Genomic DNA, 13,209 nt, shown 5'->3' with positions numbered 1-13,209 from the left:
AAAAAATCATCATCTCTTGATGAACATTTAGAATGCATTGTACTTTTTTAAAATAAATTACCACATAGGTGATGAGCTTTTATTGATTTTCCTTATTGAGCAGCTGTTTTCCAAGAACTTAAATGCCAAGAAAAGTGAAGGAGCAAGGTTGTTTGCTTTCGGATTAAACTGAGTCCACTCTGCTCTCCTCTGCAGGCTTTGGTGTGAAGATGCTAAGCACCGCCAACATGAAGAGCAGTCAGTACATTCCAATGCACAGCAAACAGATCCGTGGCCTGGCCTTCAGCACTCAGTCCAAAAACTTGCTGCTCTCAGCCTCCCTTGACTGCACTGTTAAACTGACCAGGTGGGTGAGGCAGGAGAGCCACAGCACTGGGCCAGTGTCGGTGTTAAACGCATTCCTGCTGGGTGTGGTAATCATGACTACTCAGGAGGCTGAGAGAAAGGTCACAAATTGAACCTTGGGTAATTTAGTAAGAACCTGTCTCACAATTCCGCGCATCTGTAATCACATTGCTGGGTAGACTGAGGCAGAAGGATATGAGATCAAGTCCTACTTGGACAACTTAGTATAACCCTATTTCCTAAACATTTTTAAATGGCTGGAGGTGCAGCTCAGTGAAAGAACAGCCTGGATTCCAGCCTTAGTACACAGAAAATCGTCCAGGAGGTTGAAGTTTGTGATGCAGCTCAGTGGTGGAGGGCCTAGAATGTCTGGGGTTTACTCTTCAGTATCCCCCCAAAAAATATTCCAAATAAAAGTAGAGGTTACTCAATACTACTGTGTCGAGTAGGTGTAAATACATCTTAGAGCTCTGAATGCAAGGAATGCCCTAGAAATGGTGAGACGACAGTAGGTAGGGTCCTTGGGACCCATACCATAGAGTGTCCATACCAACCTAATCCTGTTTACCTGGTTAATTGTAAGAGCATGCTCACTAGGCATTCGCCATCTTCTGCGCCATGATTTCTTTCATGTTCTCAATTAATGGCATTTTGTCTTTTGCATACTCTGGGTACCATGAAGCAAGTCTGAGGGGGCTGCTTGCTTTTGTCATGTAGAAAATGCTTCTCACTCACCTGTAATCCCAGCACTTGGGAGGCTGAGGCAGGAGGATCCCAGTGAATTCAAGGTCAGCCTGGGCTACTCCGTCTCAAAAAAAAATTTTTTTTTTGGCCTTCCTATTTAATTTCTCATGCCAAATACAAGGGGTATTCTGGAGGTGTATTAAGCCTAATATAGCCTTTTGGACTTTTTTCTGAGGCAGAGTTTCAGTATTTTGAACTCACTATATATTCAAGGCTGGCCTCATAGTGACCCTCCTGCCTCAGAGTGCTGAGTTTACAAGTGTATACCACTATGCCTGGCTGTCCTTTTGACTTTGTTTGTGACAAGATCTCACTATGTATTCCTGACTTCCCTGGAAAACTCAGTGGTCCTCCTGCCTCAGTCTCCTGAGTGCTGGATTACAAGTGTGCACTAGCACAGATGGCTCCTTTGGCTTTGTAGGAGTGTTTCAGGGCTGAGGTTGTAACTCAGTGGGAGAGCGCTTGCATGCTTGTTGTTTTTGTTTTGTTTTGTTTTGTTTTGTTTTTTGTCTTTTTCCTTTTTATCGGTACCAGGGATCGAACTCACGACTGCCTGCTTGCAAGGCAGATGCTTATGCTGCTGAGCTAAATCCCCAGCCTCTTGTTTGCCTTTTTGAGGCAGGGTCTTGCTGTATATCTCAGAGTTCCCTTGAACCTGTTTTGTAGCCAAACTGGCCTTAAACTTGTAGCGAGCCTCCTGCCTCACCTTGCTAAGTGCTGTGATTACAGGCATGTGCCAGCATGCTGACCTTAAGAGTATTTTCTAATTTTCCTACATCACTTACTGGTTACTTGTGTACTGGGTAACTGTGGAGAAGGTAATAGGAGGAGTGTGGGCAGTGTGCTGTTTATGTGTTCTTTTAGCTCATTCTCTAACTACTGCATAGCCAAAGAGGAAAGCCAGTGGTCCCAAAACACAGAAGTTTTGAACTTTAAAGGGATTAACTGAAAATTGGTAATCCAGGATGCTTTAGGTTTGTGAATGCGTTCTCAGTAAACATTAATGTATTTAAATGATAATTGACACCTCTTTGTCATATGTTCCATTCTGTAACTCTGCAGCCTGGAGACAAATACTGTGGTCCAGACCTACAATACTGGACGACCTGTGTGGAGCTGTTGCTGGTGTCTGGATGAGAACAACTACATCTATGCTGGACTGGCCAACGGGTCGATTTTGGTCTATGACCTTCGAAACACAAGCTGTCACGTGCAAGACCTCACCCCTCAAAAAGCCCGGTAGGCAGCTGCTCACTTCTCTGCTGGAAGTAGTGGCCTTCTCTCAGATTGTTCTTGTGGGTTTCCAGTTGGCCAGTAGTCCCCACAGAGGGCTGTTCACCAAGCTCAACAGAATCAGGAAGATCTTTAGAAATTACGTTCATGATAGCTCACATGGTAGGAAGCTCTTATACCAGGGAATACCTGTTTTTGCCTACTTTGGTGGCACACGCCAATAATCCCATCACTGGGGAAGCTGAGGCAGGAGGATCACAGCAAGTTCAAGATCAGCCTGGGTTACAAAGTGAGCTCAAGGTCAGCCTGAACTGCGTAGTGACACCCCGTCTCAAAAAAAAACCAAAAACTTTTTTAAAGTTTGAGTTTTATTAGATGTAGGGGAATACTGACCCCAAATGTTTAACATCTTCTGTAAAAGTAACAATGTGGGCTTCTGGCACAGTGCAAGAATCAGGTTTGGAATGTGACTTGGGATTTCCTTTTCTCTTCAGATGTCCCCTGGTATCCCTGTCATACATTCCCAGAGCTGCCTCGGCTGCATTTCCATATGGTGGAGTGCTGGCTGGAACTCTGGAGCATGCTTCCTTCTGGGAGCTGAAAATGGGCTTTTCACACCAGCCACATACACTGCCCTTGGAGCCCGGGGGCTACGTAGACTTCCAGACAGAGAGCAGCACCCAGCACTGTCTGGTGACCTACAGACCCGGTAAGTGTGGGCAACCTTGAGGTCTCCGGGGATAGTGGGAAGTAGATGGGTGCAGGGGAGGGAGAGCTCAGCCTTCCCTTTGGGTGGCTGCAGTAACCAACCGTGGCAGCTCCTGGCACTCCGAGGAGGGTGGGGGCTGCTGCCTCTTCCTTGGTGAGCAGCACCTCCCAGGTGCTGCTTAGCATATGTGGGCTCTCTCCGTCTTCAGCAGTGCGGTGAGAGGCCTACTCTTGAGGCCAGCAGCCACCTTCGGATCAGTTTCACTCTTCTGCCTGCCATGCACTTCATGCAGGAGAGAGGCCCAGTGTTCCCAGGGACTGGCCCCTTTACACACGCAGGTGCTTTCTAGCATACCTTCCTGATGGGCACACAGACGGCAGGGGATCGCCCTCCTTTCTTCCTTCCTTTTTTCCTTCCTTCCTTCCTTCCTTCCTTCCTTTGGTCTTGAGGTCTCAGGAGAGTGGCTGTAACCCATAGCCCTGCTCTGCCAGGGCTCAGGCTCTGAGCAGTTACTGTTGGTTGGTTACCTGTGGTTTCATACGAACCTCCTTTACCCTGGAAGATGGCTTTAATGCCCCTCGTCTGACCTGTGGCCAGGCATCCCTCTCACAGGAAACTGAGGGGCGTCTCAGGAAGGCCCTTCCCATCTTACAGACTGGGCCCAGGGCCCCTCTTTTGTTCTCTTAGCTTTTGTTTGCCTCCCAGTAGAATTTCAGGTGAGATCCTTCTCCTGGAATAGCAGGCTGTTATTCTCTAAAAGTGCTCAGGGGTCCTGCCTGGGGGAAGGAAAAGAAACCTGGGAACCTTGGAGAGAGGAATTCTCCAGGAGAGGTCTGGCAGGATACAGTGAGTTTCCTGAAATGGGTGGTAATGTTCAGAATTGTTTCTTTTAGAGGCCAAAGCCCATCTGCCTTCATTCTGTCCGAGGTTTCTAAATCTCACTTGTGTTGTTACTGTTCGCTTCATAAGCTGGTATACTCACACACTGCCACCCAACCATGCCGTATGTGTCTGGGGCTCTGGTGCTTGCTCTCTTGCTGCCATCGCCACAGGCCAGCACTGGCTTCTCTGTCCCACAGATAAGAGCCACCCCACCATGCGAAGTGTGCTGATGGAGCTGTCCTACAAGCTGGACAACACTGGAGAGCCAGTCTACTCCTGCCAGCCTGTGCAGACATTCTTTGGGGGACCCACTTGCAAACTGTTGACCAAAAGTGCCCTTTTCCAGAGCCCAGAGAATGGCAGCCTCCTGGTCTGTACTGGCGATGAAGCATCAAATTGTGCCATGGTAAGCACCTGTTTTGTTTTTGGTTTTTGTTTATTTTGTTTTTCAAGACAAGGCCACTGGCCTTATCTGGCCATTGGAGCCTAGACTGGCCTTGAACATGCAGTGATTGCCCTGCCTCAGTCTCCTGAGTGCTGGGATTACAAGCATGGGCCATCACATCTGGCTTAAGTGTCCTTTTTTTTTTTTTTTTTTTAAGAGTAGGAACATTTACTGGGGAATAGGAATAGCTCCTGAGAGACAGGAGTGGTCCAGAATGGGTTGCCTCAAATGTCTTTTTTTGGTTTTTTGTGGGGTTTTTTTGTCTTTTTCCTTTTTATCGGTACCGGGGATCGAACTCACGACCGCCTGCTTGCACAGCAGGCACTTATGCCGCTGAGCTAAATCCCCAACCCCTCAAATGTCTTTTTAAGAGATCTATACTTAAATATATAAGGGTTAACAATATGAAGTTAACAAACAAAACAGGATTCATAAGCCAGCTATGGGTAAAGGCTTACTAATTTTGAATTGGGGGGTCATTGTACCATTTTCTCTGCCTTTTAGTCCATTTTGAGACAGGGTCTGACTATGTAATCCATGCTGACCTCAAACTCACTGTGTCTCCAGGCTGTCCTATAAGTGGGAGCCTCCCGCTTCAGCCTCCTGGATACTAAGATTACTGGCATATGTCACCATAAAATTTTTTTTATAATGAGGTTTTGTTTTTGATTTTTAGATTTTTTTTTAAAAAGGAAAATAAAGCACCACTTAGAATGTAGTTTTAGTTTCCATGAGGACTGGTACAAGGATTTTTTTAGGGCCAAGGATTTAGCTCAGTAGCATAAGTGCCTGCCTGGCAAGTGCTAGGTCGTGAGTTCAATCCTCAGTACCAAAAAAACCAGTAAACACCAGCTTTATATTCCCTGATGGGGGCACCATTTCTGGAGCTGCTAGCTTTAAATTCATAGTGATCTTCCTGCCTTAGCCTCTTACAATACCAGATTGATGTGTGCAGTGGATAAAGCAAGTTCCTATTCCATCTCCCACTTTGGAAATCTATTTAACAGATACTTGGGAGCTGAGGCAAAAGGATCACCATGAGTTTGAGGCCAGACTGGGCTACATGGCAAGACCTTGTCTCAAAAAATCCAAAAAGAAACCAACAAAAGTTTTTTTGATATGTCATTCTTGAATGGAGGACCTAACAGAGAAGGAAAAATACTAGCTCTCAACCAAAGGCTGAGAGATGATAGGGACAGTTTTGCTTTACTGACGCTGTGTCCCTAGAAGGGCCAGTGCCGGAAGATTGCCTGGCATGTAGACAGAAGCCATGAGCCTGTTCACAAGCAGACTGATTGTTGATTGCATTGGGCAAGGCCAGCCGGGTGTGTATGAGCTGTGTGGGCCTTGTCCAGCCCTGTAAAGGTGAGGGTCCATCTTGTAGACAGTTGTCTTCCTTTCTCAGTTGTTTGATGACAAAGCAAGCAAGTCCCCTGGCCAGCCAGCCTGCCTGCTGACCCTTCTTTTCTTCCACTTGTTTTCTTTAGCTGTGGAATGCCAGCAGTGGCAGGTTACTTCAGGACCTGCAGAACGATCAGCCTGTCTTGGACATCTGCCCGTTTGATATGAACCATAACAGCTACCTGGCCACCTTAACAGAGAAGACTGTCCACATCTATAAGTGGAAGTGACTTTCAGGCGTGCCGCTGGTTGGCCTTAAGAGTTGTTTGCTAGCACCAGGCAGGACTGCGCAAGATCCCTACTTGGTGTCTGCAGACAAGAACTTGTGGTCCCTTTGGGTCTGGATGGTTGTGAGACAGGTGCATCTGCTGTATCTGTTGTGAGGACAGTGACTCTTCTGTCTGTGTGATTGCTTTCTCGTGTTAAAAGCCTTTGTAAATCTTTGCTGGAAATCTTTGTTTTCTGTCTGTTTTCTGCTGAACCCAGCGGAGTCCTCTCGGCAGTCGTTTAGAGTTTTTGAGTGTAAACCCAGTATCCTTTGGGTGGTCTAACACCCACCACCTTTGTGAGCACCTTGTGGGGCTAATTGCTACATCCAAAGGGACCAGCCTTCTTGGCTGGATGCTCTGCTGACTCAGAAGCGCCTGTCTTCTGCTGAACACTGGAGGGCACTGGAGAACCTTGTGCAGGGTGTGATCTGTTTCTGAGCTCTGAGGCTTATAACCTGTAGTGGCTGCCTCTTGTCTGCAGAAGTATGTGGTGCTATTCCAGCACCATTGGCAGCTAATGCTGTACGCACTAAGACTCACTGCATTGTGGGAGCTAAGGAAAGCGACCAGCAGTTTGAATGATGGTGAGGGTTTTGGGTTTTTTTGTTTGTTTTTTTTTTTTTTGTCTAGCTTGCCCAGGATCTCAGGATTGGTTTTTATCTAAGTTAGTGCTTTAAAAAAGACTGCTTTTTTCCCCGATGCTAGGAAGAGATGAGTAATATGTCAAACCTACTTGGCCAGGGATCTAGGTCAGAGGCATTAGTGCTTGACTGGCAAGTGCAAGATCACTGGCAAGTGCAAGATCGTGAGTTCAATCCCCGGCATCAAAGCTACTTGAGTCTCCCATAATAACAGAAATCAGGAACAAAAACTAAGAAAGCTGAGCTGGATGTGGGCAGCCAGAACTATAGTGAGGCACCATCTTAGAAAAACAGAAAACGGAGGCTGAAGATTTAGCTCAGTGGCGTAAGCACCTGCCTGGCAAGCACAAGGTCACAAAAAAATCATGAGTTCGATCCCTGATACAAAAAAAAGATGTTAAAGAACAGAAGGCCACTGTGGAGATGGGAACAGGCTTTGTCTCTCCCATTTTGGAAAAGTCCCTAACTAGAATGAACCCTCTCTCTGAGGAGCTCTAGTTGAACTGTGTATAACTCCTAGGTAAAGATGTTCCCTGTTTTGAAACCGATGTGTGTTTTCAATTTCTGCCGACTCACCTCTCTAGCGTCTTGTGAGCATTACTGGCTAGGTGGTGGTTCTCAGGAGGACACCTGTGCACACCTGTGTGGACGACAGGGAGGCACTACCAACTCTGCTTCCAGTCCTTGACTGAGACATGAGGCGCTGCGCTTTTGTCAGGCAGATGGAGCGTGCAGGCTGTGTTTGCTGCTTTACTGTGCTGGATGGCCGCCGTCTGCAGCCCCACACTTCCGGTGTGGGCAGATCAATCAGTATTCTTGGAAGCAGCACTGCTAACAGTGTGATATTTTAAATAATATCATCAAAGTTTGAGCCTTTTATGAAACAGTGCTGACTTGTCAACTCCTTAACTGTTTCCAAAGTCGTCTTACCAGCAAGGAATTAAGGTAAAGTTCCCCAGAGCTCCAAGTTCAAGGTCTTTCCATGTTTTCCCTTTTTTGAAGATACATAGTTCAGGCTGGCCTTGAACTTAACTGTGGAGCCCTACCTGGCTTCAACTTTGTGATGATCTTCCTGCCTCAGCCTCCTGAGGGCTGGGATTACAGGCATGCACCACCATGCCTGGCTCCCCTAGCTTCAAGTTCTGGCTATGCCTTTTAATGGAACCTTCTATGTGAGATAACTTTTTTGTTTTGTTATGAAGATATCTCAAAAAGCTACAGCCTGGGAAGAGATCCCTTTTTCAGGAGATACTGTGATCATTATGTTGATGAGGTGTGGCTGCCCTGGCCTGGAGCCTCAGCAGCAGAAAGGGATTTGTATTAAGAAGCAGAATTCTGGCTTCTACAAATTGGCACAGAGGGTTTAGGTGTCAGCCTTTGTTGCCTCTTCTTTGGGCCCGGTCAGTGTTAGGATTTGGCTGCCCTGAAGTACTCAGTGATGCCCATTGACTCCCCTGAGAATAGCCTGGGGACTCCCTCCCAAAAGAGCTGGGTAAGTGTCAAGCCGTCAGGCAGTACATCTGTCCGGGGTGGGGGCTGCCAGTAACTCAGGGCCTCATGCATGCTATGCATGCCCTGTGCCCCTGAGCTCATCCCCTCTCCGACTTATATATTTGGAAGCAAATCTACTCACAGGGACCTCATCACTGCCTCCAGCACTGTCTTCCAGGCGAGGGTTTGCAGCTGAGTAAACTCATTGTGTGTTCTCACACCTGCTTTGAAAACAGGTCAGTAGGATTTCCATTTGTGTTCTGTGTTTGTCTTTTAATGTTAATATGCAAATAAAGAATTTGCCACATTTAGCATCAGCGCCTGCTGCCTCTTGTCTCATCAGCTGCTGGAACTCCTGGGAGAGGGTATGGACCGCTCCATTTCACCCAGTGCCTGGTCTGGGTGACGGCGGGAGGGGGGGGCGGGAGGGGGTGGGGTGTCCCTGCAGCTGAAATAAATGCTTTGTTTAAACTGATGAGCTGAAGCTGTTGAGGCTCTGGCTGGCAGGGCTACCTCAAGAACCCCATCCTGCATGTTTTGAAATTTTTAGTTGTGGTTTTTTTTTTCCCTTTTGCTCCTTGAAATAAAATGAATCTTAGAGAAAAAAAATTACTTTTTAAAGCTACTTTTCTTATAAGGCAAGAACAAGGAGAAAAAAACAAAGAACCCCCGTCCCACTTATGTGGCTATTTACTCGAGGAACTTGAGGTATCCATTTTCCACACTCCCTTGCCTGCTGGCTTTTTGGTGTTTCTTTGAAACCTAGAGACTGAAATACGCAAGACGGGAGGAAAGGACTTTCTCCTTTGTATTTCTTTTGGTCACTGGGAACTCTTCTGACAGTAAGATTCTGAAAACAAAAAGTAACTTCTGTTTATCTGGAACAATCTCTACTATTTTGCCTTTTTTTTTGGTTTTTTTTTTTTTTTTTTTTTCATTTTTATCAGTACCAGGGATTGAACTCACCACTGCCTGCTTGCAAGGCAGGTGCTTATGCCGCTGAGCTAAATCCCCAGACCCTGGCCTTTTATAATGTTTACAAAGCTCTTTGATGATAAGTTAAATACTTACAGAAAAGGTTCAGCCTGAATGTGTTTGGCACATTGTAGAACCAGCGCTCTGGGAGGCTGAGGCAGGAAGATAAGTTCAAGTCCAGTCCAATGTAGTGAGACCCTAACTCCCTAACTTAAAAGGACGAGGGATGTCGCTCAGTGTGAAGGCTCTGCACTCCCCAGTACCACCAAAAGAAGGAAAGATGTTCCAGCACTTGAGAACAGGCGAGGAGTAAGGGCCTAATGAAACAGGGTGAAAGGACAGAAGAGAGGTAGAGCTGTAGAATCTCAGCCAGTGTGATCTGGTGCCAAGCGTACCTCCGAGGAAGTGTACAATTCCTCTTCCTCATGAAGATGAGTCCTGATGAGTTAGTGGCAGTCACCTCATTAGCACAGGCTCCCTCCTGCTGGCTCATTATTAGACAATGACATTTGTTTCTCTGGCTAGGCCCTCCCCCAAAACATGCAATTTAGAGGCATGAGGGGTGTGTAGGCTCTGGACTCCAGTCTTGGTTCTGCTGCTTATGGATAAGGACACTGCGTGACATCTCTCTCTCTGGGCCTTAAATTCTTAGTCTGGGTCCTAGTCACTGAGATCTCTGTGACAGTTCAGGTTCTTTATCTGGATAATTTGAAGTTGTCAAGAAGGTTGTTTCAAGTTTGTTCCCCTTGGGGCTGGGGATTTAGCTCAGCGGCATAAGCATCTGCCTTGCAAGCAGGCAGTCCTGAGTTCGATCCCTGGTACCGATAAAAACAAAAACAAAAAAAAAATTAAAAGTTTGTACCCCTAAGTTTTTTTTTTTTTTTCCTCCCCTCTCCTGGTCCTGGGGGTTGAATCCACGGCTTTCTCACTCAGCTACATCAAGTACATTTTGGGACCAGAGGTTTAGCTCCGTGGTATAAACTTCTACCTGGCAAGTACAGGGTCGTGAGTTCAGTCCTTAAAAAAACATTTTGCAGGGGCTGGGGCTTTAGCTCAGCGGCATAAGTGCCTGCTTTGCAAGCAGGCAGTTGTGAGTTCGGTCCCCGGTACCGATAAAAAGGAAAAAGACAAAAAAAAAAAAAAAAAAAAAAACATTTTGCAAGGTCACAGAGTAAAAGTCCCTACTAAACTACAAGTGATGGCTCCAACCAGGCACTGTGTACTCCTGGTACCCAGAGATCAGTAGATGAGCAGAAGCCCTATCTGTGGGCCCATGCTGTTGGTCCTATCAACCAGTCCTGATTACAAGTGACAATGGGACTGCTGTTGCATGGAGGAAGCAGGGGGGCATCTAACACGATTGCCTGGCTATTTCCCCTGCTCCCTGCCCCTCTTGAGTGAAGTCAGAAATCGTAAGAGGTCCCAGGTGCATTCCTGTAATCCCACACTTGGGAGGCTGAGGTAGGAGGATTGTCATGACTTCAAAGCCAGCCTGAACTACTAGCAAGACCTAGTTTCAAAAAAATCGAAAAATAAAAAGAAAAAAAATAAGCGAGATATGGTGGTGCACACCTATAACTCCAGTACTTGGGAGGCTGAGTCAGGAGGATTGCTGCGAATTCAAAATCAGCCTGAGCTAAAAAGTAAGTTCAAGGCCAGCCGAAACTACGTGAGACCCTGTCTCAAAAGGACAAATAATAGTAATAATAAAAATAACTTAAAACCTACTGAATAGATGAACATGAAAATGAGCCATTGGCCAGGGACTTAGCTCAGCAGCATAAGCGCCTGCCTGGCAAGCGCAAGGTCATGAGTTTGATCCTCAGCACACACAAAAAAGATCTGTTAACCCAGAATTAATTTTCCCAGGGAAATTCAGAAATGTCAAGCCTTATGGAAGGGTCATAAAACTAAGGAAAAATACTGAGATACTTGGGTAAAAGTATGATGTGGTGGTGTACACCTTGTAATCCCAGCACTCAGGAAGCTGAGGCAGGAGAATCATTGCAAGTTTGAGACAAGCCTGGGCTACAAAGTGAGCTCACGCGAGTCTGAACTGCATAGTGAGACCCTGTCTCAAAAAGAAAAAAAAAAAAAAAAGCTCTCTTCGATCTGGAAGACTTGGACAGGGCAAGGTCAAGGTGCCTGAGCACAGGTAGACCCCCGGTACAGTCACTCAATAGAGCAAAAGTTGCCAAGAAGAGGTAATTGTTAGAAACCCATATTCCTGGATATTACAGTGAGAATTTTTTTCTTTTGTAGCATTAGGAAGTTAACCCAGGCCTTGTATATGCTAGGCAAGCACTCTACCTCTGAGCTGTACATCCCCTGCTCTGATCAGACATTTTGCTTGCTTATTTTATTTTATTTTGAAAGTGGTAAAATACAACAGAACAAGACAGAATAAAGCCAACTAAGGTCGTACAGTGAAATTGGTACAGAACTTCACAGCAGGGGTGGGGGATTTAGCTCAGTGGTCTAAGCGGCTGCCAGGCAAACAAAAGGTTGGGGATTCAATTCCCCGGGACCAAAAAAACCCCCAGAACTTCACAGCAGGTTACCAGGATAATAGTAATAGGCATCACAGTATATTTCCTTATCTTTATAATAGTTGTTCTTTCAATCACATATATCAAAATGAGATGAAATACAGAACATATTAGAACTTATCAAAACAGAATATTGAATAGAACAGTACCATTAATCAGAATAGAGCAAAACAGTAATAAAAATATTTGCCTTCAAAGAGATGGTAGAAGGAAGTCCCCCTTATTTGCTATGGTCAACCTCTCAGGAGATGCTCAGATTTCTGGTTCCCATTTGGTAAGGCGGGGGGACGACACGACACCCACAGAAGAAAGAGGGTAAGGGAAGTGGGATGTTTGACTCTAGGCAGTGCATCAGTGGGTTCACTATTGCTTAGCAGGGAGGCCAGCTGGTTGTTTGGTTTCCCAGCGTCCTAAGTTCCAACATGGCGCGGATCTCCAGGAGCTGCTGGTGGTTCTTGCTTGCCTGTTTTGAATAAGAGTCTTGGTGTGTAGTTCAGGCTGGCCTTGAGCTCAGCTGTCCTCCTTTGTTAACCTTCCCCGTGCTGGGATTACAAGTGTGTGCCTCCACATCCAGCCCTGATCAAACATTTTTTAAAATGTCCAGATAATTCATTCAGCTATACAGTCAAATTTGGGAAAACTAGGGTCAGGGATATAGCTCAGCGGCATAAATGACTGCCTGGCAAGCACAAAGGTCTGAGTTCAATTCCTGGTTACCAAAAACATTTGGGGAGGGCTAGGGATTTAGCTCAGTGGCTCAAGAGTTTGCCTGGTAAATTCAATCCCGGTACCAAAAAAACAAAAAAACCCAAACAAACAAAAACTAATTTGGGAAAACTAGTAGGGCATGGTAAAACATTACTCTATGAGGCTGAGGTAAGAGGGTTACAAACTCAATCCCACCATGGGCAAGTTAGTACTTTATAGAGAGACCCTGTGTCAAAATTGAAAAGCAAAAGTGGTAACTGGCCTGGAAATGTAGCTCAGTGCAAAGGCTTTGAGTTCAATGGCCAGTACCTGTAAAAAAAAAAAACAACCCTCAGTCTTGGCTGGGTGTGGTCACGCACACCTGTAATCACAGCACTTCAAAGACTGAGGCAGGAGGATCCCCACAAGTTTGAGGCCAGCCTGGACTACATAGCGACACCCTATCTCAAGAACAAAAAAACACAGAAATACTCAGTCTCCCTGTCTTCTTGAGGAGGAGGGCATTGGAGGCTCTCTTTGGCCCCTTGGGGCAGGTTTAAGCTTCTCCAGGCGTGCTGTATTGTCCCCTTTCTTCCAGGTCAAAGTCCTCATTTCTAGTTGGTGCCTCCCTCCTGGACTGTGGCCTTTGCTTCAAGGGCCCGCCCTGCTGGGCCTCAGCTAGAGGCCTGGAGCCTGCACCCCAGCAGGGATTCAATCCCATGTCTGTTTCCCCAGCATTGTGTCTTTGCTGCTCTCTCTGCAGCATTTCTTTCTGGGTTTGGAGTCTCTCCCATTGAATGCAGTTTGTAAGTCAGCTGGTGACAAGGAAGATTTATTC

General features: G+C 46.2%; 1 protein-coding gene across 3 annotated transcripts in view; it reads left to right on the top strand.

The window, feature by feature from the left end:
• Rfwd3 (ring finger and WD repeat domain 3) overlaps positions 1 to 8,471 on the top strand; it is a 34,173-nt gene extending 25,702 nt beyond the window's left edge. For 2 of the 3 annotated variants that reach the window (XM_005004607.4, XM_005004606.4), the window contains exons 9-13: positions 196 to 346; positions 2,152 to 2,328; positions 2,817 to 3,031; positions 4,111 to 4,319; positions 5,846 to 8,471. In XM_005004607.4, coding sequence (XP_005004664.1) covers positions 196 to 346; positions 2,152 to 2,328; positions 2,817 to 3,031; positions 4,111 to 4,319; positions 5,846 to 5,989 — 896 coding nt within the window. In that variant the 3' untranslated portion in view covers positions 5,990 to 8,471. The remainder of the gene's footprint in view (positions 1 to 195; positions 347 to 2,151; positions 2,329 to 2,816; positions 3,032 to 4,110; positions 4,320 to 5,845) is intronic. The other variant, XM_063247661.1, reaches the window with a different exon arrangement.
• Positions 8,472 to 13,209: the final 4,738 nt, after the last annotated feature.

The sequence above is a fragment of the Cavia porcellus genome, unplaced genomic scaffold, assembly GCF_034190915.1.
Source record: "Cavia porcellus strain 051 isolate PalLab524CR breed Dunkin Hartley unplaced genomic scaffold, mCavPor4.1 scaffold_4, whole genome shotgun sequence".
In the NCBI taxonomy this organism is placed as follows: Eukaryota; Metazoa; Chordata; class Mammalia; order Rodentia; family Caviidae; genus Cavia; species Cavia porcellus.
Note: the sequence above shows the minus strand (reverse complement) of the source record. Positions and strands in the feature narration are given on the sequence as shown.